Raw genomic sequence first — 27,788 nt, 5'->3', positions numbered from 1 at the left:
TGGCTACACTCCATACAAATACTTTCAGAAACGACTTCCTGATACTTAAATGTATACTCGATGTTAACAAATTTCTTTTCTTCAGAAACGCTTTCCTTGCCATTGCCAGTTTACATTTTATATCCTCTCTACTTCGATCATCATCAGTTATTTTTCTTCCCAAATAGCAAAACTCCTTTACTCCTTTAAGTGTCTCATTTCCTAATCTAATTCCCTCAGCATCACCCTACTCAATTCGACTACATTCCATTATCCTTGTTTTGCTTTTGTTGATGTTCATCTTATATCCTGCTTTCAAGACACTGTCCATTCCGTTCAACTGCTCTTCCAAGTCCTTTACTGTCTCTGACAGAATTACAATGTCATCGGCGAATCTCAAAGTTTTTATTTCTTCTCCATGGATTTTAATACCTACTCTGAATTTTTCTTTTGTTTCCTTTACTGCTTGCTCAACATACAGATTGAATAACATCGGGGAGAGGCTACAACCCTGTCTCACACCCTTCCCAACCGCTGCTTCCCTTTCATGCCCCTCGACTCTTATAACTGCCATCTGGTTTCTGTACAAATTGTAAATAGCCTTTCGCTCCCTGTATTTTACCCCTTTCACCTTCAGAATTTGAATGAGAGTATTCCAGTCAACATTGTCAAAAGCTTTCTCTACGTCTACTAACGCTAGAAACGTAGGTTTGCCTTTCCTTAATCTATTTACTAAGATAAGTCGTAGGGTCAGTATTGCCTCACGTGTTCCAAAATTTCTACAGAATCCAAACTGATCTTCCCCAAGGTCGGCTTCTACCAGTCTTTCCATTCGTCTCTAAAGAATTCGCGTTAGTATTTTGCAGCTGTGACTTATTAAACTGATAGTTCGGTAATTTTCACATGTGTCAACACCTGCTTTCTTTGGGATTGGAATTATTATTTTTTTCTTGAAGTCTGAGGGTATTTCGCCTGTTCATTGAGTCTCTGCATATTCATTCTTGCCTAACAGTGCTGACGTCAGTGTATTGTAATAAAAAATGTTTAGTAAAAAGAAATGATAGATGTGAATGCCCTAAGAATGTATCAAAATAATAAAATAATGATAGAGGAATAAGCCCAAATTCTGAACAGTTTTTCTGTTTAGAAATGAACTTATAAGCTCCAAAACTTTGGAAAATTCCTCTAGCAGCAGGAAAGTGAACACATTTGTGGTGGTTAACGTGTAGGTGGAGGAATATAGGTGGCTGAGATCTGAAAAAAAAAGCTTGCTGAATTGTAATCCTTAACTAAAAAGCAGTTACGGTTCGAAACTAAAGAGAAAATGGTTTATTTTCACAACAAAGAATGTAGCTCGCACTATTGCAAAATATAAGAGAACAGATCATTTATAAAAGTTGACGCATAGACTCTAAAACATGATTTCCGGGAAGTATTGCCTTTAATAAGTAAGTACAATGAGATCTTTAACGAACTACAAACCGCTGAAGATTGTAGAGAACGTTCATCGAGATTTATGTATCAGTCCAGAATATCAGAGAGAGTGCCCAAGAGAAAAATGATATGAAATCACTCTGGCATACCTGCCGCCAATACGTCGAACTTATTTCTTAAACATCGCAGTACAGTTGAAAACAAGTTCCAGATATGTAAATTTGCTGATGGTGACATTCTATATGACTAGAATGTTAAGAATTAGTAATGCCGTGCTGCCGTAACAAGTGCAATAATATTGCAAGCTTTATAAGCACCATTTCTAAGCAAACTAAAGACGTGAAACGTTTGTATTTCAATATAATAAGGAACAAAACTGTGTAATTTGTAATGTGAAACTAATATTAGGAATAAATCCTTTTTCAAATACTATCTAAAAGTTTTGGAGGGAAAGCGACTGAAGTATTGCCAAGTTTTATTCTTCCAAGCAATAACTTTCATGAGTTAGTGAATATAACCTAGCAGAATTGTCTACTTAAACAGAAAACATTAATCAATCGTGATAACGATTTAGATATAATGGTTAATTAATTTAAGTGAGTTACTTATTTAGCCCTTTCTCTCAATATAATTTTGGTCCGCTTTAATTCTGAGCCCTCCATGTATTTTTCGTTGCGGCTAGATTGACTTTAACTCTCAAGATCATGACTTGTTGCTCACGGCCAGATTTCTACATAAGTACAGTGCATTTGAACGAAATAATATTTGGAGGAGTCTTGGGAATAAGTTCTCTCGCTCGGATAAACCTGAAGTAGTTTTTCCTGCAGTGTCTCCACTGTGCTAGATCCATAGGACATCTTCAGCTGATAGTAAAAAAAGTATACTTGAAGCAGTATTTTGCTGGTTAACAATGACGTTGTTAAAATATTTAACGTTTATGAATATCTGCATCTACGTATGCATACTCAGCACGGCACACGCCGTAGCTGCTCTCAAGTTAGGGAAAGAACCCTCAGATTCAAAGAATTTTCCCACTATCTCGTTTTTGTGTCACTTGTGTAAAGTCTTTGAGAGAATGATACTGATTAGGATTTCATCACTTGTGGACGAAAAGATCATTTCAGAATAAACTGGCTTTGGACCAGGGAAGATGTGCGCTTAACATTATACTATACATCGAAAACGGGCATGAGAAAAAACTAGTCACTGCTGCAGTTTTTATAGATCTCAGTACTGCAAATGACACGATGAATGAGAAAAGGCTTATCCAGAAGCTACACGCGCATTCCGTGCTAGGCAATGGCATCGCTATTATCGAAGAAAATCAGATGTGCTGCTCATTCGGAGACTCTGATAACGGTGACAACGGTTGTTTCTGCTTCATTTACTTCTAAAATCCTCAGTGTCCTTAGATGTTGTGAAATATCAGATGTGTTCCAGAATGACGATTCCTGCCAATTGGAAATGACTTTTGATGCCTTAGCGATTACGATTCCACTGTCAGAAATTACCTTTATGTGTGCTTGGAAGGACGATGGCGTAGTTTTTGCAAAACCCGGTAGGGTAAATTTAGAGACCTTAATTTGAGAACACTGTGAGATAAAGAAAATGGAAATGATCTATGGCATCAGTGGCCGGGAGTTCCCAGGCGGGAAGTTCGGCTGCCAGGTGCAAAAGAGAATGGGCATGAAATGATGGTGAGGACAGCACAACATCCAGTCCCTGAGGGGAGAAAAATCTCCCACCCCAGCCGGGAATCGAACCCGGGTCCCCATGCGTGGCAGTCCAACACGCTGACCGTTCAGCTAATGGGTAGGACACTGTGAGATAATTATGCCGCTACCAATGCCTGTCTAGCGCAAGGATCATGAGAATAAGAGAAAAGAGATTAGGGCTTATACAGAGGCATACAGTCATTTTCCCCTCACTCGATACGCGAATGGAGAATAAAATTGGTACGATGTACACTCCACAATGCACTGTCTAGTGGCTAGAGGAGTACGTATTGAGATAACAAGCAGCATAACTGAAGGTGAGTTTACAGATTTTCCATCACCACCGGCTCTCTGCAGGTTATGCTGCCAGTTTCCAAGACTAACGTCGATAATAACGAAAGTGTTATCATATGGGCTATCAAACAAAATTTATGACTGGACTGAGGATATCTTGGTAGGGCGGATGTAATATTTCTTGGATGGTGGTTCATAGACGAATGACCCGTTTAAAAATGTCTTGAATATGCTGAAGAGATTGAGCTGGTAGGCGCTTGAAGATAGACGCTAACTATTCCGTGAAAACCTCCTTCCTTCTAGACCCAACTTTAAGCGATGACCCTGGGCACCGCTCCCATAAGGATCGTGATGACAAGATCAGATTAATTACATCACGCACAGAGGAGCTTGAACAATTTCTCTCCTAGTGATCCATACGTGAATAGAATGGGAAAAAGCCCAAGTAACTGGTAGAATGGCACGTATCTTCTGCCACGTTCTTCGCAGTAGTTTGCAGAGCATAGAACATGTAAATTTAGATATCGAAGTAATTTCAGTTGCGCACCACGGAAGTGTGTTGGGATCCTTGCTGTTTATTTAGTATATTAGTGACTGATAGTATTTACAGTAACTTGTGATATTTTTGCTTATTAGCTGTTATCTTTAATGAAGTACTGTCTGAAAAAAGGACTGCGAACATTAAGTATCTTTATAAGATTCGTAAGTGATGAAATGACGGAGAGTTTGCTATGAATGTTCAGAAAAGTAATATTGTACGCTTCACAGAACATAAAAACACGATATCCTTCGGATTTTCTCTTTTCGTTTATTTATCATTAATAATGCACCTGGAGGGAGGCTGAGTTACGTTAGTGGGGTTAATAAGGTTACACTGTTTTTAAGCACTGATTTCATTTCCTCTTTTTAACATTCTGTAAGCTAACATGTTGCTGACTACATCAATCTGCTTTTATGGGCAAACTTTGGAAGCGGGGATTGTTGTGAATATGGGGCAGATGACTTTTAGTGGGACTTGGCGAAACGATCCCCGGAATTCGGAGGGTACGTGAGTTTTTGTGGAGCTATAAGGGAAGAGGGTGGCAGGTAGATCCACCTCGCCTTGTTGGGGAGAAAGTTGCTTCAGTGAGAAGCGTTGCACCGTAAACGCTACTGTGCTGTTTGTTGCATTGGCGAGCTAAAAGCATTCGTTCTGCAGTAGGGAACTCTGACAGAGGGACGCAGGCGCAGGTAAGAGAAATAAATCAGCAGAGAAAGATTTCCCGGCTTTCCAAAACACATGGTACAGCAGCTCTGACATACTAAAGCTCAGAAGTTGCAGCAGAGTTCTCTACTAGCCTTGAGGGCAATGTTTTAGCGTTTCTCAGGATCTGTAATCTGAGGGTAGCTTAGCTGGTGTTTGAGAGTGTGGCGATTGGTTTGATACCAATCAGGAGCGCCGCGCGGAGTGGCCGCGCGGTTTGAGGCGACATGTCACGGACTGAGCAGCCCCTCCCGCCGGAGGTTCGAGTCCTCCCTCGAGCATGAGTGTATGTGTTGTTCTTAGTTTAAGTTAGTTTAAGTAGTGTGTAAGTCTAGGGACCGATGATTTAAGCAGTTTGGTCCCTTAGGAATTCACACACATTTGAACATTTTGAACAATCAGGAGAACGTAACACTTATCGGGATATTCTTAAGAGAAGAGGGGATGAAATTCAGTTCATTGGCTTGTTGTCATATCATCTTTTCTTCATGGGATATTTTGTTAAAGAAGCAGTTACGCGATTTTCGGGCTGTAGTAACTTTGGAGTGTATTGGTGGTCGAGTTTTATTGGTGGGAGGATGGGAGCATGCAAATTTTTACGTCGTAGGACATGGAGCTGAACAGATCGGAGCTATGCAGACGCAACTGGAGAAGCCGACTGGGTCCAGTATTCGAGTTCTCAACAGACCGATCGCAGCGTCGAACGCAGGGAGGCTCGTGTTATGGGGTGAGTGTCGCCTTCAGTTCCGGCATATTAGGACAAGGAAGAGTTTGTAGTCACATTAGTGATATGTTTCACTGTCCCATGTGTGTAAGTGCTATGTCAAATCTTTTGAATTCTTTCATTCTTGAGTCAGAAAAGCAGTGACTGTAATTGTCATATAGTCAGGCTGCAACACATTCCACAAGGGTAGATGCTGGATTATGAAGCAACTCTACGCCATCGACTAACTTTGCCACCTGACTGTGTTAGTTATGCAGTTGTCGCTGGAAAGTAAGTCGTAGTGACTTTGATAATTGCATAATTGTTTTGAATGCTTTATAATTCCAATACTTTTTTTATAATAAACCATAGAATACATTTGAATCTTGCGTTTATTACTACATTCAATTCTTTTTAATGACAAATATTATGTCCATTCTTCACCTTAAGCTTCACTGCTACTGCCAAAATAATTTATAGCGTTAGTAAAATTGTTCAAATGGCTCTGAGCACTATGGGACTCAACTGCTGTGGTCATAAGTCCCCTAGAACTTAGAACTACTTAAACCTAATTAACCTAAGGACAGCACACAACACCCAGCCATCACGAGGCAGAGAAAATCCCTGACCCCGCCGGGAATCGAACCCGGGAACCCGGGCGTGGGAAGCGAGAACGCTACCGCACGACCACGAGATGCGGGCTATAGCGTTAGTAAATCCGTTGCGTGCGTTAATTTCAGCACTGAGTCTCAAGAGTGCACCTGTTTCATGATTAATTCTAATTCCGTTAAGTTTACTTACACACACGGGGTTTTGCAATCATATGAATGAGCCACGATTGGGATCAGTCAGTTCGTACAAATACCCGAGTGTAACAATTTGAGGGATATCAAGCGTTAGGATAACATAGGGTCTGTCGCATGTAAAGGAGGTGGCAGACTTCGGTTCATTGGTAGGGTATTGGTAAAATGCCGCGAGTATGATTATATAAAAAAGGCTCAGGCGATTTGTCGAGGAATACTGGGTGCGGTGCTTAAATCGGGACAAATTTCAATTTGATTATCCCGCCATGTCGTAGTTCCGCCGGAGGTAGCGATTGCCGTTCTTGAAAGCCATAAGCATCTACTAAACAGTCAGAACCTCAAAATGGTTGTGCTCCGGACAAGTGCGGAGCACAATCGAAAAGCCACGATCATCGAAATTCCTCGCTGTGGGCGTTCGCCCCCTGACATATTGTTTACAATATTGTGGCCAAGAATAATACTTCGGAGAAGCCAACCCAGGGAGGAAACCTCATTCGAGGAAACGCGTGTCACGAACTGCGGCAATCATCGTAAAGGCTCAGGCGCTGATTTCGGAGGATTCGGGGCAATCGATGAGGAATTTGGCGTCATTATTGAATGTCAGCAAGCGAACAATGCGTCGGATGGCAGAGGAGGACCTCATATGAGACATTTAGACCACAACTGGCTGTCGGATAACGTTGACATGTTGTGGTGAAAGATGTTCTCGCTCAAGAATACCCCGGATTTGAACCCTCTCGTCTACTATATTTGGAACGTAGCCGAAAGAGTTACCAATAAGACGAGGCACCCCAATGTCGCATCTCTACATCTACATCTACATCTATACTCCGCGAGCCACCTTACGGTGTGTGGCGGAGGGTACTTATTGTACCACTATCTGATCCCCCCTTCCCTGTTCCATTCACGAATTGTGCGTGGGAAGAACGACTGCTTGTAAGTCTCCGTATTTGCTATAATTTCTCGGATCTTTTCGTTGTGATCATTACGCGAGATATATGTGGGCGGTAGTAATATGTTGCCCATCTCTTCCCGGAATGTGCTCTCTCGTAATTTCGATAATAATCCTCTCCGTATTGCGTAACGCCTTTCTTGAAGTGTCCGCCACTGGAGCTTGTTCAGCATCTCCGTAACGCTCTCGCGCTGACTAAATGTCCCCATGACGAATCGCGCTGCTTTTCGCTGGATCATGTCTATCTCTTCTATTAATCCAACCTGGTAAGGGTCCCATACTGATGAGCAATACTCAAGAATCGGACGAACAAGCGTTTTGTAAGCTACTTCTTTCGTCGATGAGTCGCATTTTCTTAGAATTCTTCCTATGAATCTCAACCTGGCGCCTGCTTTTCCCACTATTTGTTTTATGTGATCATTCCACTTCAGATCGCTCCGGATAGTAACTCCTAAGTATTTTACGGTCGTTACCGCTTCCAATGATTTACCACCTATGGCATAATCGTACTGGAATGGATTTCTGCCCCTATGTATGCGCATTATATTACATTTATCTACGTTTAGGGAAAGCTGCCAGCTGTCGCACCATGCATTAATCCTCTGCAGGTCTTCCTGGAGTACGTACGAGTCTTCTGATGTTGCTACTTTCTTGTAGACAACCGTGTCATCTGCAAATAGCCTCACGGAGCTACCGATGTTGTCAACTAAGTCATTTATGTATATTGTAAACAATAAAGGTCCTATCACGCTTCCTTGCGGTACTCCCGAAATTACCTCTACATCTGCAGATTTTGAACCGTTAAGAATGACATGTTGTGTTCTTTCTTCTAGGAAATCCTGAATCCAATCACAAACCTGGTCCGATATTCCGTAAGCTCGTATTTTTTTCACTAAACGTAAGTGCGGAACCGTATCAAATGCCTTCCTGAAGTCCAGGAATACGGCATCAATCTGCTCGCCAGTGTCTACGGCACTGTGAATTTCTTGGGCAAATAGGGCGAGCTGAGTTTCACATGATCTCTGTTTGCGGAATCCATGTTGGTTATGATGAAGGAGATTTGTATTATCTAAGAACGTCATAATACGAGAACACAAAACATGTTCCATTATTCTACGCACCGATATCGAAGCACCATTCGCAAATATGGACAGCGTTGTTTTAAAGAGTGGGTGCGATCGCTTCAGTACAAAATTGGAGGCGGGTATTACATCGAGTAATATTACTCTTGATAGATACCACTACTTACATGTAAAAGAATTTTCATTTTCATTTGTATTTTATTTCAATAAATTGCTTTTAAAAAAGTTTCATTTGTCCGGATTTAAGCGCCGCACCATGTATTATTCAAGTATGGGACTAACAAGGAACATTTAGGGTTAAATAGAAGGCAAAGCTTATATGGCAACAGGTTTCATACCCCAGTGTCACTGAGATGCTGAAACATCTGCACGGCCAAAAGCATGAAATTAGTTGCCGGCTATCCTGCGAGAACCAGAATTAACTAAGGAATCTGTAATCACTCAAATGAAAACGAGACACATGAAAAAAAGTAAATAAACTGTTCATTATTTCAAACGTAATCGCCGTAACTGTTAATACATTTATCCTTAATATGAGAGAAGATGGTCAGTGCCTTCATGCAAAAATGTTTGCTGTTATCTACGGAACCTTGATAGTACTAAGCTGTGTATCTCTTCATCCGAAGCAAACTGACTGTCTTTCTTCAGGGCTCCAAGAGTATGGAATCATTTGGAGGAGATCGAGGCTGAATGGAGGAGGTATAAGGACTATGCAGTGAAACTTATGCAGCCTACTAGAAACAATCTTGACAAGAGATGAGTCCTCACTTTGCTTACTTTTTTCCATCTGCCTGTTTTTCATTTGACTGCCCCTTAAAATTCCGCTGTGTAATATCTATCTGGAATACCGCCACTGCCTGGTGTCTTGTTCTCTTTAAGTAAACGTAATACTTCTAAATACTCGGGGTTCTAATATTGATATCTCCCATCTGTGATTCTGTGCGACAGTAAAGCACTGGTATTGTAGTGTATTGTATGTTGACCGGGAACCTAGAAACGACGGAGAGCCTCCGGCCCCGCCACAGCCGCAGTGGTCCACAACCCCACGACGACTACCGCAGTCCACTTCATCCCTCCGCCGCCCCACACCGAATCCAGGGTTATTGTGCGGTTCGGCCCCCGGTGGACCCCCCAGGGAACGTCTCACACCAGACGAGTGTAACCCTTATGTTTGCGTGGTAGAGTAGTGGTGGTGTAAGTTTATGTGGAGAACTTGTTTGCGCAGCAATCGCCGACATAGTGTAGCTGTGGCGTAATAAGGGGAACCAGCCTGCATTCGCCGAGGCAGATGGAAAACCGCCTAAAAACCATCCACAGACTGGCCGGTTGACCAGACCTCCACACAAATCCGCCGGGCGGATTCGTGCCGGGGACCAGGCGCTCCTTCCCGCCCGGAAAGCCGTGCGTTAGACCGCACGGCCAACCGGGTGGGCTAAAGCACTGGTACTCTAGTAGCCTCTAGCGTGAACACATTTTTGAATGCCGAACGTGAAATATGTGAGTCTATCTGCAGATTTCTTTTTGGGCACCAGACGAACCCACGAGAGACTTAATGGAAGGTTTGGACTCATTCATTAACTTCATGTATGACCATAACTTCTGATTGATCTTTCACCAGATTCTAACAGTGAAAACTGTTGTAGCCTATACGTACTTTCTCTCTTTCGGAAGCTCTAACTGCTAATAGGTTTTGTCTATCAGATTCCTTTTTTGCGGCGAGAGTTGAGTGGTCTCTGCTCTGACCAGTAAACGCCTTGAGGAGACTCTGTACTCACCTGTGCGATCGGCAGGAGTCGCTGTCCGAGGTCTGAGTGTAGGCGTGGTAGGGCGGCGGACCCTCCTCCTCCTCGGACGTCGTCGTCGTCGTCGTCGACGTCAGCTCCAGGGAGGGCGTGCTCAGCTGCTGCGGCCGGTGCCACGGCACCAGCACGTCCTGGGACTCGAACTGCGGACCACGCAACACTTGGTCATCAAATGCCGCACTGCTAATCTACGTATGCAAATGTGCAGAGATATGTGTCCGTGTTCCAACGACTCTGGAGGTCATGGAGCAATTCCAACCCGGTATATTAGATAAGTTACTACTTACTATTTAATATTTATTCATTTATTTATCTGTTACTTTCTTTAGACCTACTATAAATATTTACATGATAGGTCGTTTATTGAAATTGTTTCTTATTTTAATTGATTACAAACCTGCATTTCACTACAGTAACAACAAAAAACAACAATAACGATGATAATAATAATAATAATGATAATAATAATAATAATGACATCGACATAAAAACCTACATTATGGACAGGTAGACAATTTAAGAAAATTCTTTATAGAACGCGCAGAAATTAGCAAAATACACAAACCAATCACGCATATAAATACATCGGCTACACCATTGCAATTTCATAACCACTTCTACAACCCTTTAGATCACATACCATCAACAGATACAAAGAAAGTAAATTGGAAAAAGAAAACACTACATTGCAAGCACCAGTATTATCTAACACAGCCACACATCGATCAAGACACGTCCAACACATGGCTAAGAAAAGGCAATATATACAGTGAGACGGAAGGATTCATGATTGCAATACAGGATCAAACAATAAACACCAGATATTACAGCAAGCATATTATTAAAGATCCGAATACCACAACAGATAAATGCAGACTTTGCAAACAACAAATAGAAGCAGTAGATCACATCACAAGCGAATGTACAATAGTAGCAAATTCAGAATACACCAGAAGACATGACAATGTAGCAAAAATAATACATCAACAACTTGCCATACAACATAAACTAATAAAACAACACGTTCCCACATACAAGTATGCACCACAAAATGTACTGGGGAATGATGAATACAAATTATACTGGAACAGAACCATTATAACAGATAAAACAACACCACATAACAAACCTGAGATCATACTCACCAATAAAAAGAAGAAATTAACACGAATAATCGAAATATCCATACCCAATACAAGAAATATACAGAAGAAAACAGGAGAAAAAATTGAAAAATACATCCAACTAGATGAGGAAGTCAACGACATGTGGCATCAGGATAAAGTTGACATTATACCAATTACACTATCAACTACAGGAGTCATACCACACAATATCCACCAGTACATCAACGCAACACAGCTACATCCAAACGTATATATACAACTACAGAAATCTGTAATTGTTGATACATGTTCAATTACCCGAAAGTTCCTAAATGCAATGTAACATATGCCGTACAGTTAAAAGTAAGTTACGCTTAATCAAGGTCCGCATCACTTTCCATTTTTAACCAGACATAACGTCTGAGAAAGGAAAGAAATAATAATGATAGTATGGTCAGCGTTTGTTCACCAGGAGGTGCGGCTGTAAGCATGCTCCAGGAACTAACAATCCCTAGTTCTACACTATTAGGAAAGCTAGACAATTGATGAAAAGCAAACATGACTCGTACAAGTAATGAAAAAATTACCCTAAGTGGACAAACCACCCAGTCCAAGATGACAACCAAGCACTCGGATTCTGGGGAGGTTGGACTTAAACGAGAGAGCAAGTCGGAATGCTCTGGTGAACGTCCACGAAAAACAAACAAGTATATGGGCACTTTCAATATTCAGACTCTTATTCAAGCAGGAAAATTACACAGCCTCACAACAGAACTCACGAAGCAGAAAATTCAAATTCTCGCCTTGCAAGAAAACACGAAATACAGGTTCAGAAACGATAGACTACAATAATTACAGAATGGAACAAACAAGAAAATTGGCAAAGGAGCAGCGCTATTTGGAATGGTCTTTATTGCAGGCAAAAAAGTGCTGGACTTAATAGAAAATATGAAATCCAGCAACGATCGACTAATGATCCTAAGAATCAAACACACAAACAAAAACTACACCTTTATTAATGTACATGCACTAACAAATGGTGATAATAAAGAAGAGCCCGAAGAAACAGAAAGATTCTGGGAAGATGGGCAAAATTCCAAAAGATGATACGAAAATTCTACTCGGTGACTTCAATACACAAATTGGCAGAGAACACACATACAAAAAGATAATAGGGAACTATTCATCATACATATTTACCAATAGAAATGACACACGACTCATTGAATTATGCCAACAAAACAACCTAAACATTATGTCAACCTTACTTCGGAAACATCCCAAAAAACAAAAAAACGTGGCGATCAACCATCATTTGGAAGAATTTCAGACTAATCATTCTGCAACATCGTATGACTACCAAAACGAAATTCACGATGTGCAGGTATGCAGAGGTACAAATATCGTTTCGAATCATTATTTAACCAGAATAAAAATTAAATTCACATCGAAGAGGAAATTCAAAAGAAAAATACCGCTGATCCCCAAATTTGATCCACACAACATCAAAGACTCCTAAATCAATGAAAAATGGGAATAACAACACGCAGAATATTGGGAGGAATTCCAAACTAAAATCATCAAAACAGCAAAAGATCTGATCCCTCTTTATAAAAAAAGCAAAACACCCTTTGTAGAATCAAGAATGTGAGAACGCACTAGAAGAAAGAAGGAAGGCATTTCAAAATTACAATTGTCACAAATCAGAAGAAAAACAGAAGAAATTTTTCGAAATGCGCAAACAGACTTCCAAGATTTTAAGACAAATTGAAAGAAAATATATCAGTGAGCAACTGCAGTGAGTCGAAGAAAATTTCAAAAACTACAATACACACGATTTTTGTAAGAGCTTCGCAAACCAGATCAAAGGGTACTCACCACAAAACTTGTGCTTTCGAAAACAAGATGGTAAACTGGCCCTGACAAATAAAGAAAATTGCTAAGTACTAGCCCCAAATTTTTTACAGCTTTTAAATTGTCCACAGTCCAAAGAGAGATTGCCGAAAGAGCAGCCAGAAATGTCGCCACCAACACAAGAACAAATTTACGCGCACATCAAGAAACTTAAAGGCAATAAAGCATCAGAGGGGACGGAATTGTAGCAGAACTCTTGAATATAGGCCCAAATTCACTCAGAGGTTCGAGTCCTCCCTCGGGCATGGATGTGTGTGTGTTGTCCTTCACGTAAGTTAGTTCAAGTGGTGTGTTAGGGACCGATAACTTGAGCAGTTTGGTCCCATGGGAACTTACCACAAATTTCCAAAATTTTTCTTCCTCTGTACTTCACTTTTAGCAATACACACGGTGTCTGGTGAAGTTCTCGACGTATTCTCCAAATCCATCGGACTGCCACAGGACTTAGCGTGATCAATCACCCCAAAGCACTCGTTTCCTTACTAGCAGCTGCTCTACCGTTGTAACCCCGCCTTCTTTACTGCCTACGCACAGTCACTGCTGGCAGCACTTTGGAACTGACGAGTGGTTCCTTAGTGATTTCATGCGATTTTTGTATAACCACCCTCTGCTATGCTCGACTATAGCTGACTGTCAGTTCACGAACTCTGGCTGGTCTTTGCGTTTCCACTTGTCAGTTTTACGCGGCCAGGATGGCATCAGGAGCTCAGAAGGGCATCCGGGGAGTTTTTCCTCGACATAAAATGAGAAATGCTAGAATTTAGAGAAAAGTGGGTTTTATTGCCAAGGGCTACCACTAACGGGAACAATATTCGCGGTAACTGGATACGCACGCGGAGTGAACCGCATAAGGTCAGGAAAGTGCATTTCGCCTTCAGTAGGAAGACTGGGGGACACGTCCAGAGGGTAAGGAAGCAGGCAGGCCAGAGACCGACCCGCTGTTGCGGCCACTGCCTCTCCGGCCCTCTTGCGTACCTCACGTGGCGGCAGCCGGTCCTCCTACTGGCAGGTTTGTGTCACAAAGTTGGTGTCTCTCTACCAGCAATACCATGGTCGCGTACCTAGCTCAGCATAATAGCGCGGGAGCCGGCCACAAGTACTGTGGAGTGGGTTATGTAACTGCTCACGCCACTGCCTGAGGCTAAATCAAAATGGTGGAAGTAGAACATAATAAAGTTTTTACCATTATTACCCTTTAACTTGTACACAATCGTCAACAGTGGACTTGGGCAGCTGTAGAAGCGTCCCTGATGGCTTTGTCATTCTGGTGACATTCTACGACCAGTACACGTGAGAAGTGACTGAGCCCTCCTGCTGTTACTGCGCAGCTACTTTCAACACAATATTTCGCACCTCTTCTTATACTGGCGAGTATATGATCAAAAGTATCCGGACACCTCTATGTAATCCGGATTACATAGAGGTGTCCGGATACTTTTCATCATATAGCGTACAGGTATGTCTTAAGGCTCCAATTATATGGGATCTACATAGTCATAGACCATACGCTGTGTTGCGCCCTTGCAGTGACAAGCACTCTGATTTCTTGTCGCCGTCACACATGTCTTCGGAGTATCATGTAGGCGCCTTGCTCTTGCGTTTGCCTGCAGCAGCTTTTGCGAATGGATAAATAAAAGATGTGGCCAAGTCACACGTCATACACTACTGGCCATTAAAATTGCCACAGTACGAAGATGACGTGTTACAGACGCGAATTTTAACCGACAGGAAGAAGATGCTGTGATATGCAAATGATTAGCTTTTCAGAGCATTCACACAAGGTTGGCGCAGGTGGCGACACCTTCAACGTGCTGACATGAGGGAAAGTTTCCAACCGATTTCTCATACACAAACAGCAGTTGACCGGCGTTTCCTGGTGAAATGTTGTTGTGATGCATCGTGTAACGAGGAGAAATGCCTACCATCACTTTTCCGGCTTTGATAAACTTCGGATTGTAGCCTATCGCGATTGCGGTTTATCGTATCGCGACATTGCTGCCTTCGTTGGTCGAAATCCAATGACTGTTAGCAGAATATGGAATCGGTGGGCTCAGGAGGGTAATACGGAACGCCGTGCTGGATCCCAACGGCCTCGTATCACTAGCAGTCGAGATGACAGGCATCTTATCCGCATGGCTGTAACGGATCGCGCAGCCACGTCTCGATCCCTGAGTCAACAAATGAGGACGTTTGCAAGACAACAACCCATCTGCGTGAACAGTTCGATGACGTTTGCAGCAGCATGGACTATCAGCTCGGAGACCGTGGCTGCGGTCACCCTTGACACTGCATCACAGGAGCGCCTGCGATGGTGTACTCAACGACGAACCTGGGTGCACGAATGGTTAAGCGTCATTTTTTTCGGATGAATCCAGGTTCTGTTTACAGCATAATTATGGTCGCATCGGTGTTTGTCGACATCGCGGTGAACGCGCATTGGAAGCGCGTATTCGTCATCGCCATACTGGCGTATCACCCCGCGTGATGGTATGGGGTGCCATTGGTTACACGTCTCGGTCACCTCTTGTTCGCATTGACGGCACTTTGAAGAGTGGACGTTACATTTCAGATGTGGCTCTACCCTTCATTCGATCCCTGCGAAACCCTACAGTTCAGCAGGATAATGCACGACCGCATGTAGCAGGTCCTGTACTGGCCTTTCTGGATAAAGAAAATGGTCGACTGCTGCCCTGGCCAGCACATTCTCCAGATGTCTCACCAACTGAAAGCGTCTGGTCAATGGAGGCCGAGCTACTGGCTCGTCACAATACGCAAGTCACTACTCTTGATGAGCTGTGGTATCGTGTTGAAGCTGCATGGGCAGGTGTACCTGTACCCTCCATCCAAGCTCTGTTTGCCTCAATGCCCAGGCGTATCAAGGCCGTCATTACGGCCAGAGGTGGTTGTTCTGGGTAAAGATTTCTCAGGATCTATGCACCCAAATTGCGTGAAAATGTAATCACATGTCAGTTCTAGTATAATATATTTGTCCAACGAATACCCGTTTATCATCTGCATGTCTTCTTGGTGTAGCAATTTTAATGGCCAGTAGCGCAGTATTGCGTCCGCGGACATTTCTCGTACAGAACATACGTAGCACTCAGTGTGATGACGTGTGCTGGCAGAGTGAGGAACGACAGAGGTCAGCGGCAGATAGACAGACAGGGGCGATGGGCAGACTGACCTTGCGGTGGCGCTGCTCCATGGCCCAGACGGAGATGATGAGGCGGCCGCCGATGCGCAGCACGCGCGCCAGCTCGCGCAGCGCCCCCACGCGGCGCTCCGTGGTGGCGAAGTGGTGCACCACGGCCACCGACAGCACCGCGTCGAAGCTCTCGTCCCGGAACGGCAGCGACAGGTTGTCGCACATCAGCACCTGCCACACAAGCGCGGGCCGTCACCGAGGCTGTCGGAACTCGTGAGAGGTACAGACTGGCCGTATGGGTCAACAGGGCCTTGCCGGTGACTGTATCTGTCTGGATGTGTCAAGGGGGGTAGGACGTGAAACGGACCGACTTGGAGCAGGAGAGGCACCACAGGACATTTTAATTTACTGCCTATACTTTAACAAAGAAATTCATAAAACTTTGTTAGCATGACCAGGTAGGATTCAGCATTCGCACTCATAGCAGAGGAAGTTCAAAAACATAACAAAACAACTTTTTTTTCCATGTGAAATTTCATCAGTTTTTCACTTTGTATTGGCTGCATTTGTTGCTGTAGGTACACTTTTCTTCATAAGTAAGACAGATTCTTCGATGAATTTTGCACAGCATACAAGCCATACTTACAGGTGTACGAAACTCTAGAATTTCCCAAATCTGTTAAAAACTGTGGTGAAAATTGAGATAATTAACTATAAAATTCTAGTTTTCTCTAAACACGAAGTTAAAAACGTAACAGCCCATTCATTTTTCCATAGATAAAATAAATTCTAGGGTTTCGTACACCTCTAAGTATGGTTTATAAGCTGTGCAAAATTCTTCGAAGAATCTCTCTTACTTATGAAGAAAAGTGTACATATAGCAACAAATGCAGACAACAGTAAGTGAAAAAATTTATGAAATTTCACATTTAAAAAATATTATTTTTTCGTGTTTTTGAACTTCCACTGCTATGAATGTGAATTCTGAATCCTTCCTGGTCATGCAGACAAAGTTTTATGAATTTATTTGTAAAAGTATAGACAGTGCAAATTAAAATGTCCTGTGGTGCCTCTCCTTCTCGAAGTCGGCCCGTTTGACGTCCTACCCCCCTTAAGAGGTGGAGGGCGGAAGAGAGAAACTATGAGCTGATAAAATTCCTCCCCCTTCTCCTTTCCTCAGATTTCTCGAACATCTTTTTATAAACTCTTCATCATCATCATCATCATCATCATTTAAGATTGCCTTTCAGCGTTCAGTCTGGAGCATAGCCCCCCTTATAAAATTCCTCCATGACCCCCTATTCAGTGCTAACATTGGTGCCTCTTATGATGTTAAACCAGCTACTTCAAAATCATTCTTAACCGAATCCAGGTACCTTCTCCTTGGTCTGCCCCGACTCCTCCTACCCTCTATTGCTGAACCCATGAGTCTCTTGGGTAATCTTGCTTCTCCCATGCGTGTAACATGACCCCACCATCTAAGCCTGTTCGCACTGACTGCTACATCTATAGAGTTCATTCCCAGTTTTTCTTTGATTTCCTCATTGTGGACACCCTCCTGCCATTGTTCCCATCTACTAGTACCTGCAATCATCCTAGCTACTTTCGTATCCGAAACTCTTAAGAGAAAAAAAGAAAGACGCACCATGGAGGAATTATCCGAATGGGACAGAAATCGGTAGAATTGATGTACATGTATTGACAAACAAATGATAGCAATTTTACAAAAATTGGATAATTTTTTATGAGAAAGAGCTTCACAAATTGGGCAAGTCGAGAAAGCGGTACTCTAATGGCTCTGAGCACTATGGGGCTTAACTTCTGAGGTCATCAATCCACTAGAACTTAGAACTACTTAAACCTAACTAACCTAAGGACATCACACATCCATGCCCGAGGCAGGATTCGAACCTGGGACCGTAGTGGTCGCGCATTACTATATTTCGAGTTTATTCAGAATGAGATTTCCACTCTGAAGCGGAGTGTGCGCTGATATGAAACTTCCTGGCAGATTAAAACTGTGTGCCAGACCGAGACTCGAACTCGGGACCTTTGCCTGCCGCGGCAAGTGCTCTACCACCTGAGCTACCCAAGCACGACTCACTGCCCCTCCTCACAGCTTTACTTCTGCCAGTACCTCGTCTCCTACCTTCCAAACTTTACAGAAGCTCTCCTGCGAACCTTGAGGAACTAGCACTCCTGAAAGAAAGGATTTGCGGAGACATGGCTTAGGTTCGCAGGAGAGCTTCTGTAAAGTTTGGAAGGTAGGAGACGAGGGGTACTGGCAGAAGTAAAGCTGTGAGGACAGACTGGGAGTCGTGCTTGGGTAGCTCAGACGGTAGAGCACTTGCCCGCGACATGCAAAGGTCCCGAGTTCGAGTGTCGGTCCGGCACACAGTTTTAATTTCGAATTTATTGTTGTTTTCAGGCCTATTGTGGTATATAACGGAAATGAGAAGGGTAAGATAGTGAATGAACGGTGTGAGAAACGTGAAAATGTAGTATGCGACACATTATCAGCACTTGACAGACTTTGAAAGGGGCCCCATTGAGGGTCTCCGTTTGGCCTGCTGGTCGAATCTCGGACTACATAGATTTAGGGGTATTTGGATTCCACAGTGGCCCCAAGTTGGACAGCTTGGCAACGCAAGGGCAGGCATACTCGTCACGTAGGTTCCGGTCGACAATGTCTGACCACCACAAGGGAGCATCGCCGTGCTGCACCCTTAGTACATTGTAACCCCTTCACATCTGCGCCCGCCATCCGAGAACAACTAAAGGAGTGACTGCAGTATTCTGTGTCATCCCGCACCAATGGGGGATGGGTCGCGCAGTTCCAGACTGTAGCGCCTAGAACCGCTCGGCCACCCCGGCCGGCCAAAGCGGTAGTCTACATCTGGCCCTTATGCAAGCAGTAATTTGGCTTGGCATTGATTGAAAGATTTGTTGGGTGGCCTCCTGAGGGATATTGTGCCTAATTCTGTCAATTTAGTGCGTTAGATCGTCAAAATCCGGAGATGGGATGAGGGCCCTGCACATAATTCTCCAAAGTTTCTCAGTAGTGGAGATATGCGGAGACCTTGCTGGACAAGGTAGGGTTTGCAAGCACGAATACAGAAAATAGAAACTCCTTCCGTGAGTGGGCGGGCATTGTCTTCCAGGAATGTAAGTGGAGGGTGGCTTAACATTAAGGGGCTCCGGAAAGGCTCAAAATCATGAAAAGTTCAATTTTTACTTTTTTTCGTTTTCTGAATCTGCAGACTATTATCTTTTAATATATATATAATTTATTCAATTCCGAAGACTACAACTATTTTTAATTTTTTTAAAAGTGTTCTACATGGGCGTGACCCACTGTGGCGCTGTTAAACTGCTGTCAAATAGTGTTATTATTAACGTCCGTGTTCATCAGGTATATTTTAGTGATGTGAGATAAAGTATGTGTTGTGGCTAACCTGTGATGGTTCAATATATATCGCTGGTGTGATTGTCAATTGTTTCATGTTTATTTACTCTGTCGTTATCTCGAAAATATTCGTAATTAATTCTGTTTCTTGAGTCTCTGTTTTGTTGAAGTATAATAATGAGTAAAAGTAAAGTTGCTGTTGCGACTTTCAATGATGGCAACATTGTAAGATGCAAGGTATTTAGAAATATGGGAATGAAGATAGGTTCTAACATGGTACGAGCGATGCTTGCTTTAGACAAGGAACGCCTTCGGGCTGCAGACAGGGCTGTAAAGAGTCTAGAAATACAAGCAAGAGTAAACAGGAGGAGGAGCAAGAGGAAGCTGGAGGAGGAGTTTGCAGAGGATGAAGATAATCCATCCTATGGACCTGGAATGCACTAAAAAGTTAATCCAATCTTTGTCGCTCGATTGCCAAAACTTTTAGTTTCTCATACTAATTACATGTTTTCTAAGGATCTTTCAAACATATTTGTTTCAAACTTTCAGTAAATGTTACACAGTACCTTCTGCATAATTTAATACAGCCTTTTTCGAAAAAACTGTATATTTTTGAATATATAAATAAAAAATTGCAAAAAAATGTTGTGAATTTTCATTACAATTGAAAAAAAATTGTCTTTAATAACTGAACTAAAATTTTGTAAGATCCCTGTGTTAAGTTGTAGCCCATATTTCAATAAATAATCTGTAAAACGTTCAACTTCCTACCTCAAATACTTTGTGAGGAAAGATGTAATTTATAAGCGTTATTTTAACATTGCAAGTATAGGGCGTTCCGGAGCCCCTTAAGGGGGGGGGGGGGAATAGAATATGGAATATGGTCAACAAACAGCTGTGCTGTAAGGGTGCCGCGGACGACAACCAAAGAGGTCCTATGAAATGAAATGAAATGGCACCCTAGACAGCTACTACTGGTTGTCGGGCCGTATACTGGGCGACGGTCAGGTTGGTATCCTACCGCTGTCTTAGATGTCTCCAGACATGTCTTCGGCCTGGAATCTCATTTACTGGAGTCGAATTGTCCTCCGTCATGAGTACTGCTTCTACCTGTCTCCCGGTGACCAACGAAGACGTGTCTAGAGACTCCCCAGACAGTGGTGGGATACCAACCTGACGGTCACTCGCCATATGGCGCGATGACCAGGTGAGACGGCCTGTTGGGCCACTTCTTTCCATAGCAAGACCCCTTTGTTTTTCATCCACGGCATACCTACAGCACAGCGGTATGTCGACGATATTCCATGCGGTTCAGCCATCCTGGATTTACATTTCAGCACGATTACGCCATCCCACACACGGCAAGAGTTTCTAATGCTTGTCCTTGTCGCTGCCAAATCCTACTTTCGCCAGCAGACTCACCAGATCTCTACCCAACTGAGAACGTCTGGAGAGTTCTTCACACCGTTCTCCAACCATTTCGCGATACTGACGATTTTACTGCTCATTTCGACAGAATTTGGCACGATATCCTTCAGGTGGAAACCGAACAACTCTGTCAATCAACGTCAAGGCGAATAACTGCTTGCACAAGGGACAGAAGACGACCAACACGTTATTAACTTGCTAAATTTGTGGAGCTCTTTCTCTTGAATAAATCATCCATTTTTTTTTCTAAAATTGCAATCGTTTGTTTATCTGTACAAGAACATCACATCTACCGATTTCCGTCTCATTCCGATAATTACTTCTTGGTGTGTAGTTTTTTATCTTGCAGTGTATATGGCTGGAAAGTCTTTCGTTGCAAAGTCCTTGCACAAAAACTTATCGGTAATCTTGGCGCCTCCAATTCGGATAAAATCCCAAGCTTTCCATAAATACTTCCATTTTAGTCGTCAGGGACTATGCCCGCCCGTCCTGTGCCGACGATGTTCCCACTTTCACTCTCAAAGGGCAGCATTTGATTGGCTGTATTACGTCTTAAAAATATTATTCTGGTATATATCCCCGGGATGTTCAGTAGATGCGGAAACATCCTTCTAAAACAATAACAGGTGGGTAAACTGAAATTTATAGTCAAGTAGAAAGAGAAAGGAGGGGGGGGGGGTTAAACCTGTAAGTCTGTTACCAAAATAGCGGACATTTTGGTAGCCAGCTTCTTGAATGCAGATAATTACTATTGAGTCATTAAAGCCATGTTCAAATGGGAGACATCATTGCCTCTCTCGCGTATATCTATATCTGTTTGATATGTCACATCAATTTTCTCCACTTGAAAAGAACGAGTGCATCCAGGATGGAGGATTCCTGCATGCTCGCTATATTGGTAACATAAATTCACATGTTTTCCCTCTCTCGCGTCAAATACTATTTGACATGAAAATTTCTTTTTACCCATCGGTTTTGGTTTTATAAGAATGTTTCCAACCCTTTGGCTGCAAATAAAATATCGGTTGTGAGCAGTTGATTTGCAGCCATTAAACTGTTTTGGGAGGAGGTCCGTTTGTTCATCATCTTCACGTAAGGATGGTATTATTATCATATTTCTTTGTCAAAGTTCATATGTCAGATATCTATGTCAAAGAAATTTGACAGCGTAAAAGGGAACTTCGTCAAATGTGGCCTTTCGTCAAAGAAATATGATCAAGTCTAGCGCCTCGCTGTAGATTTTATCATAAAAGTCGTTCATATTCTGTTTAATGTCAAATGCAACCGCTTGGAGCGCTGGCATTGCTACAACTATTTGACGTCACTCTAGTTTGTTTGTAAACATGGATTCAAACTTTAGTTGGTGTGTTTCTTCCATTCTTTTTAATAACCTTGCCTAGACTGGAGTGGGGGGTGAGCAAGAGGCACAATGCATGCTGCTAATCGTGTGCTGATGGGCAAGTGGAATGTGCTGCAGGCGATTTCATATCCATAACCACAGCTACAACCATCCACCTGTACATTTAGAAACATCGGGCAGAGTTCCAGCAAACCCAGAATAGGGGAGGTGGTGACGCTATACAACGAAACAAAAATTCTTAGCTTTTTCATTCTACTTTGTCTATTTTCGAACTCTAGTTAACTGCCCCAAGTTAAAAAATACTTGATCTGTTTCGTACTTTTCATTAACTTTGTTGTTGGAACACTGATTCTATTAATTAAATTGTTCAAAAATATAAATAATGGTTATTGCCCATATAATGTACTAAACATTTATTTACCTTTAGATATTCCTCCTTCAGCGCTTTATATATCGCTTCACACGTTTCTGCTATTATTTTCGTTAATGTGGACTGCGACATTCGAGTGCTGTAGTATAAATTAGAATATCTCGCCCCTGCATCAAGAAATCGAGTGTAATGGTAAGCCAGTCGTTTCCACAAATCATTTTTCAAGTGAGTGTTCTGTTTTGTAATATGAGTAACCACTTTACTGAGCAAATATTGAAATGCACTCTCATGCATTTGTAAATAATTTATATAAGACTTGACGTCCTCCACTTATAGCTCTCATAACAAGGCTTTTACTATCTCGACGTAAAACTCAAAATTTTAGCCAAGTATCTTTCCCTTTTTCCGCCGCTTCTCTTCCAAATGCACAAGCACAATGCAATTGTAGAACAAGCAACTGCAGCGCAAAATAACAAGTTGTTGTCCACCATCATGAACATTGAAAAAAAATGTGATGACAGACTAATACCCCTTTTTAGCTCCACGTCAAAGATATTTTTCAAATAAATTTGACGAATATTATATTTCTTTGTCTTTTGAGGACCGCAAAGCAGACGAAGTTGAGGAGTCCTGCAACCTTAAAAGCACAATAATACATGATGGACGAAACAAGGATGACATAAAAGCACATAGGCACAGGGAAACTGGGTATTATCGGTCAAGAGAAGTCTACTAGTTACAAACATTCGCCTAAATCTCAGGAACGAATTTCTGAGAATGTAAGTTTGTAGCATAGCATTGTGTGGTAGCGAGTCAAGGATGTAAGAATAACCTTAAAAGAAGAGAATCGAATTGTGTGAGATGTGGCACTACAGAAAGTTGTTGAAAATCAGGGGAACCGACAAAGAATGAGCAATTTCTACGCAGAATCGACGAAGAAAGGAATATGTGGAAAACGCTGATAAGGCGAAGGGACCTATAATAGGACTTACGTTAAGACATCAGGGAATAACTTCCATAGTACCAGAGGGGGTCGTAGGCGGTAAAAGCTGCAGAGGTAATCAGAGAGTGGAACACATTCAACAAATGACTGAGGACGTAGGGTACATGTGCTACTCTGAGAAGAGAGGTTCGTGCAAGAGAGGAATTCGTGGCGGATCACATCGAATCATCAGAAAACTGATGACTCAAAGAAAAGGAACGTATCAAAAAGAATTTCCGCTAATACTTAAAATTTCCTTGAAATTATCCGTGTTTTTCGTATCAATACTATTATTCAGATTTACTTTACAAGACCTCTTGAAGTGATTTAACCTTTCGTATTTAAATCTCATTTTCGAAAATTTCTCCTTCTTTATTAACTTTTATTAGAAGGCATACCGCCTCTTATTCACAATATCACGTAATAGGTTTTGTGAGGGATAATTTCCCGCAAAGCGTGTTATGGGATCACTGATTAACTTACTATTCAACACTATCTTTGGAAATGCATTCTGAAACAAATGAAGTATACAGTCCATATAAAAAGTCATGGGCTATTTCGCTGCCTATATAGCAGGATTCTTCGTCTGCCTCGTGATCCCCAATTCTAATGTTAAGTTTGTCGCCGTTTCCATTTGCTTTCGTCTAATATATGAAATAAATTCAATCTTTTGATTTATATGTAATGCCTGAAAAAAAAAAAAAAAAAAGAAAAATTGTGCAGGCAGAACACAGTATCGGAACTCCATACACGAACACGAGGTCGGTGGGTACGAAACTGTTTAGAGTTTGCAATTCTCTGTGACAGGTAGATCGGCCACTTGAGTGCATAGGTGATGTTCGTGTTTAGCGTTGTTACCAAACCTGATATTGTATATACACGGAAGTGGAAAAAGTCATGTATAGCTATATGCACTTACACAGTGGGAGGTCGTATCACGTACACAAGATATAAGTACATTATGAGAGCTGTTATTTGTTGTCAGGTGATCCAAGTGAAAAGTTTTCCGACGTGTTAATGACCGCATGACGGAAGTTAACCGACATTGAACGCGGAATGGTAGTTGGTGCCAGACGCAAGAGACGTTCCATTTAGGAAATCTTTGTTATGGAATTTAATGAAAGACACCCCAGTGTTAAGAGAGTGCCGGGATCACCACATTTCAGGCATTATCTCTCATCACGGACAACGTAGTGGCTGACGGCCTTCACTTAACGACCGAGAGCAGCAGCGTTTGCGTAGAGTTGTCAGTGCTAACAGACAAGCAACATTGCATGAAATAACTGCAGAAATCAACGTGGAACGTACGACGAGCGTATTCCTTAGGACAGTGCGGCGAAATTTGGCGTTAATGGGCTATGGCAACACGCGATAGACGCGAGTGCCTTTGATAATAGCGGACATCGCCTGCAGCGCCTCTCCTGGGCTCTTTGACCGTGTCGGTTGCACCTTTTTCTGGAGTCATTAGTCTTCTGACCGTTTTGATGCGGCCCACCATGTATTCCTCTCCTGTGCCAACCTCTTCATCTCAGAGTAGCACTTGCAACCAATGTCCCCAGTTATTTGGTGGATGTATTCCAATCTATGTCTTGCTCTACAGTTTTTATCCTCTACAAAGGAAGTTATTCCGTAACATCTTACCGTATGTACTATCACGCTGTCCCTTCGTCTTGTTAGTGTTTCCCTTATACTCCTTTCCTCGCCGATTCTACAGAGAACTTGCTCATTGCTTACCTTATCAGTCGACCTAATTTTCTACATTCTTCTGTAACACCTCTCGAATGTTTCGATTGTCTTCTGTTCTGGTTTTCCCAAAGTCCATGTTTCACTACCATATAATGCTGTGCTCCAAATGTACATTCCCACAAATTTCTTCCTTAAATTAAGGCTTATGCTTGATACTAGTAGACTTCTCTTGGCCAGAAATGCCGTTTATGCCAATGCTAGTGTGCTTTTGATGTCCTCCTTGCTGCATCAGTCATGGGCTATTTCGCTGCCTATATAGCAGGATTCTTCGTCTGCCTCGTGATCCCCAATTCTAATGTTAAGTTTGTCGCCGTTTCCATTTGCTTTCGTCATTTTTCGTTTTGCACTAAATTCATACACTGTACTCATTAGGCTGTTCATTCCATTCAACAGGTCCTGTGATTCTCCTTCACTTCCACTAAAGATAGCTATGTCGCAAGCGAATCTTATCACTGATATCTTTTAACCTTGGATTTTAATTCCACACCAGAAGAACCTTCCTTTTATTTCAGCCATTGCTTCTCCGCTGCGTAGACTGAACAGTGGGACGACAGGCTACGTTCCTGTCTTACATACTTTTTAATCCTAGCACTTTGTTCTTGGTCTTCCAATCTTACTGTTCCCTCTCGATTCTTGTCCATATTGTATATTACCCGTCTTTCCCTATAGCTTACCCACATTTTTCCTGGAATTGCGAACATCTTGTACCATTTTACATTATCGAACGCTTTTGTCAGGTCGACATAGCCTACGAACGTGTCTTGATTTTTCTTCAGTCTTGCTTCCGTTATCAAACGCACCGTCAGAATTACCTCTCTGGTGCCTTTACTTTTCCTAAAGCCAAACTGATCGTCATCTAATAGATCCTTAATTTCTTTTCAATTCTTCTGTATATTATTCTAGTGAGCAACTAGGATGCATGAGCTGTTAATCTGATTGTGCGATAATTCACGCACTTGTTGGCTCTTGCAGTCTTGGGAGTTGTGTGAATGAGTTATTCCCGAAAGTCTGAAGTTATATTACCGGTGTCGTAAGCTCTACACACCATTGTGAATAATCGTTTTGTTGGCACTTACTCCTATGATGCTAGAAATTACTGGATGCTCTGTTTCTCCTGTTTCTTCTTCCCCTCATAGAGGCTTTGAGTGTACTCTTTCCATCTATCCGCTCTCTCCTCTGCATTTAGCAGCGAAATTCGCATGCCACTCTTAATGTTACCACCCTTACTTTTAGTTTCACCGAAGATTTTTTGTGCTGAGTCAATCTTTTTCAACAATCACTTCTTTTTTCAATTTCTTCATATTCTTTGTGTGCAGCTGTTTCTTCTTAGCTTTCCCCCGCTTCTTGTTTATTTCATTCGTATGCGACCTGTATTTCTGTATTCCTGAATTTCGCTGAGCGTTTTTGTACTTCCTTCTTTCATCGATCAACTGAAGTATTTCTTCTGTTATACGTAGATTCTTTTCAGTTAACTTCTGTGTACCTATGTTTTTCCTTCCAGCTTCTGTGAATGAACTAGAGGAGTCCATTCCTCTTCAACAGAACTGCCTACCAAGGTACTCCATATCGCAGTATCTACAGCCTCAGAGACGTTCAAGCGTATTTCTTCTTTCCTTAGTACATCTGTATCCCACTTATTCGGGCATTGATTCTTCCTGATATCCTTTTAAACATCAGCCTACTCTTCATAAATACTAAAATGTAATCTGAGTGTACATCTGCTCGTGGGTACGCCTTACAATCCAGTGTCTGATTTCGGAATCTCTGCCTGACCATGATGTAATCTAATTTAAATCTTCCTGTTTCTCCCGGCCTGTTGTAAGTATACCTCCTCCTCTTGTGATTCTTGAAAAGAGCTTTGGCTATTACTCGCTGAAATTTATTGCAGAACTCATTTAGTCTTTCTCCTCTCTCATTCCTAGTATCAAGCCTATATTCTCCTGTAACCCTTTCTTCTACTCCTGTCCGTACAACAGCATTCCAGCCCCCCATGATTATCAGATTTTCATCTCTCTTCACGTACTGAATTACCCGTTCTGTATCCTCATATACTTTCTCTGTCTCTTCATCTTCAGCTTGCGACGTCAGCTTGTATCCCTGGACCATACATGACTGTAAAACCGTAGTCTAGTCTGATGATACTGATTTCAGTTACTAAGGGCTGATGGCAGAGATCGAGTGTGGCGCAGGTCCCTCCAAGCCATGGGCCCAAGTTGTCAACAAGACACTGTGCGAGCTCTTGGTGGCTACATAATGGTGTAGGCTGTGTTTACATAGAATGGGCTGGGTCCTCTGATCCAATTGAACCAATCATTGACTGGAAA

General features: G+C 42.3%; 1 protein-coding gene across 1 annotated transcript in view; it reads right to left on the bottom strand.

Moving 5' to 3' along the window:
* LOC126095667 (proteoglycan 4) overlaps nt 1-27,788 on the bottom strand; it is a 407,646-nt gene that overhangs the window by 159,899 nt on the left and 219,959 nt on the right. Inside the window, exons 4-5 of the mRNA XM_049910423.1 lie at nt 16,212-16,403; nt 9,981-10,150 (exon numbers count right to left, since the gene is read on the bottom strand). Of these exons, the coding sequence (XP_049766380.1) occupies nt 9,981-10,150; nt 16,212-16,403 (362 nt within the window). The remainder of the gene's footprint in view (nt 1-9,980; nt 10,151-16,211; nt 16,404-27,788) is intronic.

Source organism: Schistocerca cancellata, chromosome 8 (genome assembly GCF_023864275.1).
Source record: "Schistocerca cancellata isolate TAMUIC-IGC-003103 chromosome 8, iqSchCanc2.1, whole genome shotgun sequence".
Taxonomy (NCBI): Eukaryota; Metazoa; Arthropoda; class Insecta; order Orthoptera; family Acrididae; genus Schistocerca; species Schistocerca cancellata.
Note: the sequence above shows the minus strand (reverse complement) of the source record. Positions and strands in the feature narration are given on the sequence as shown.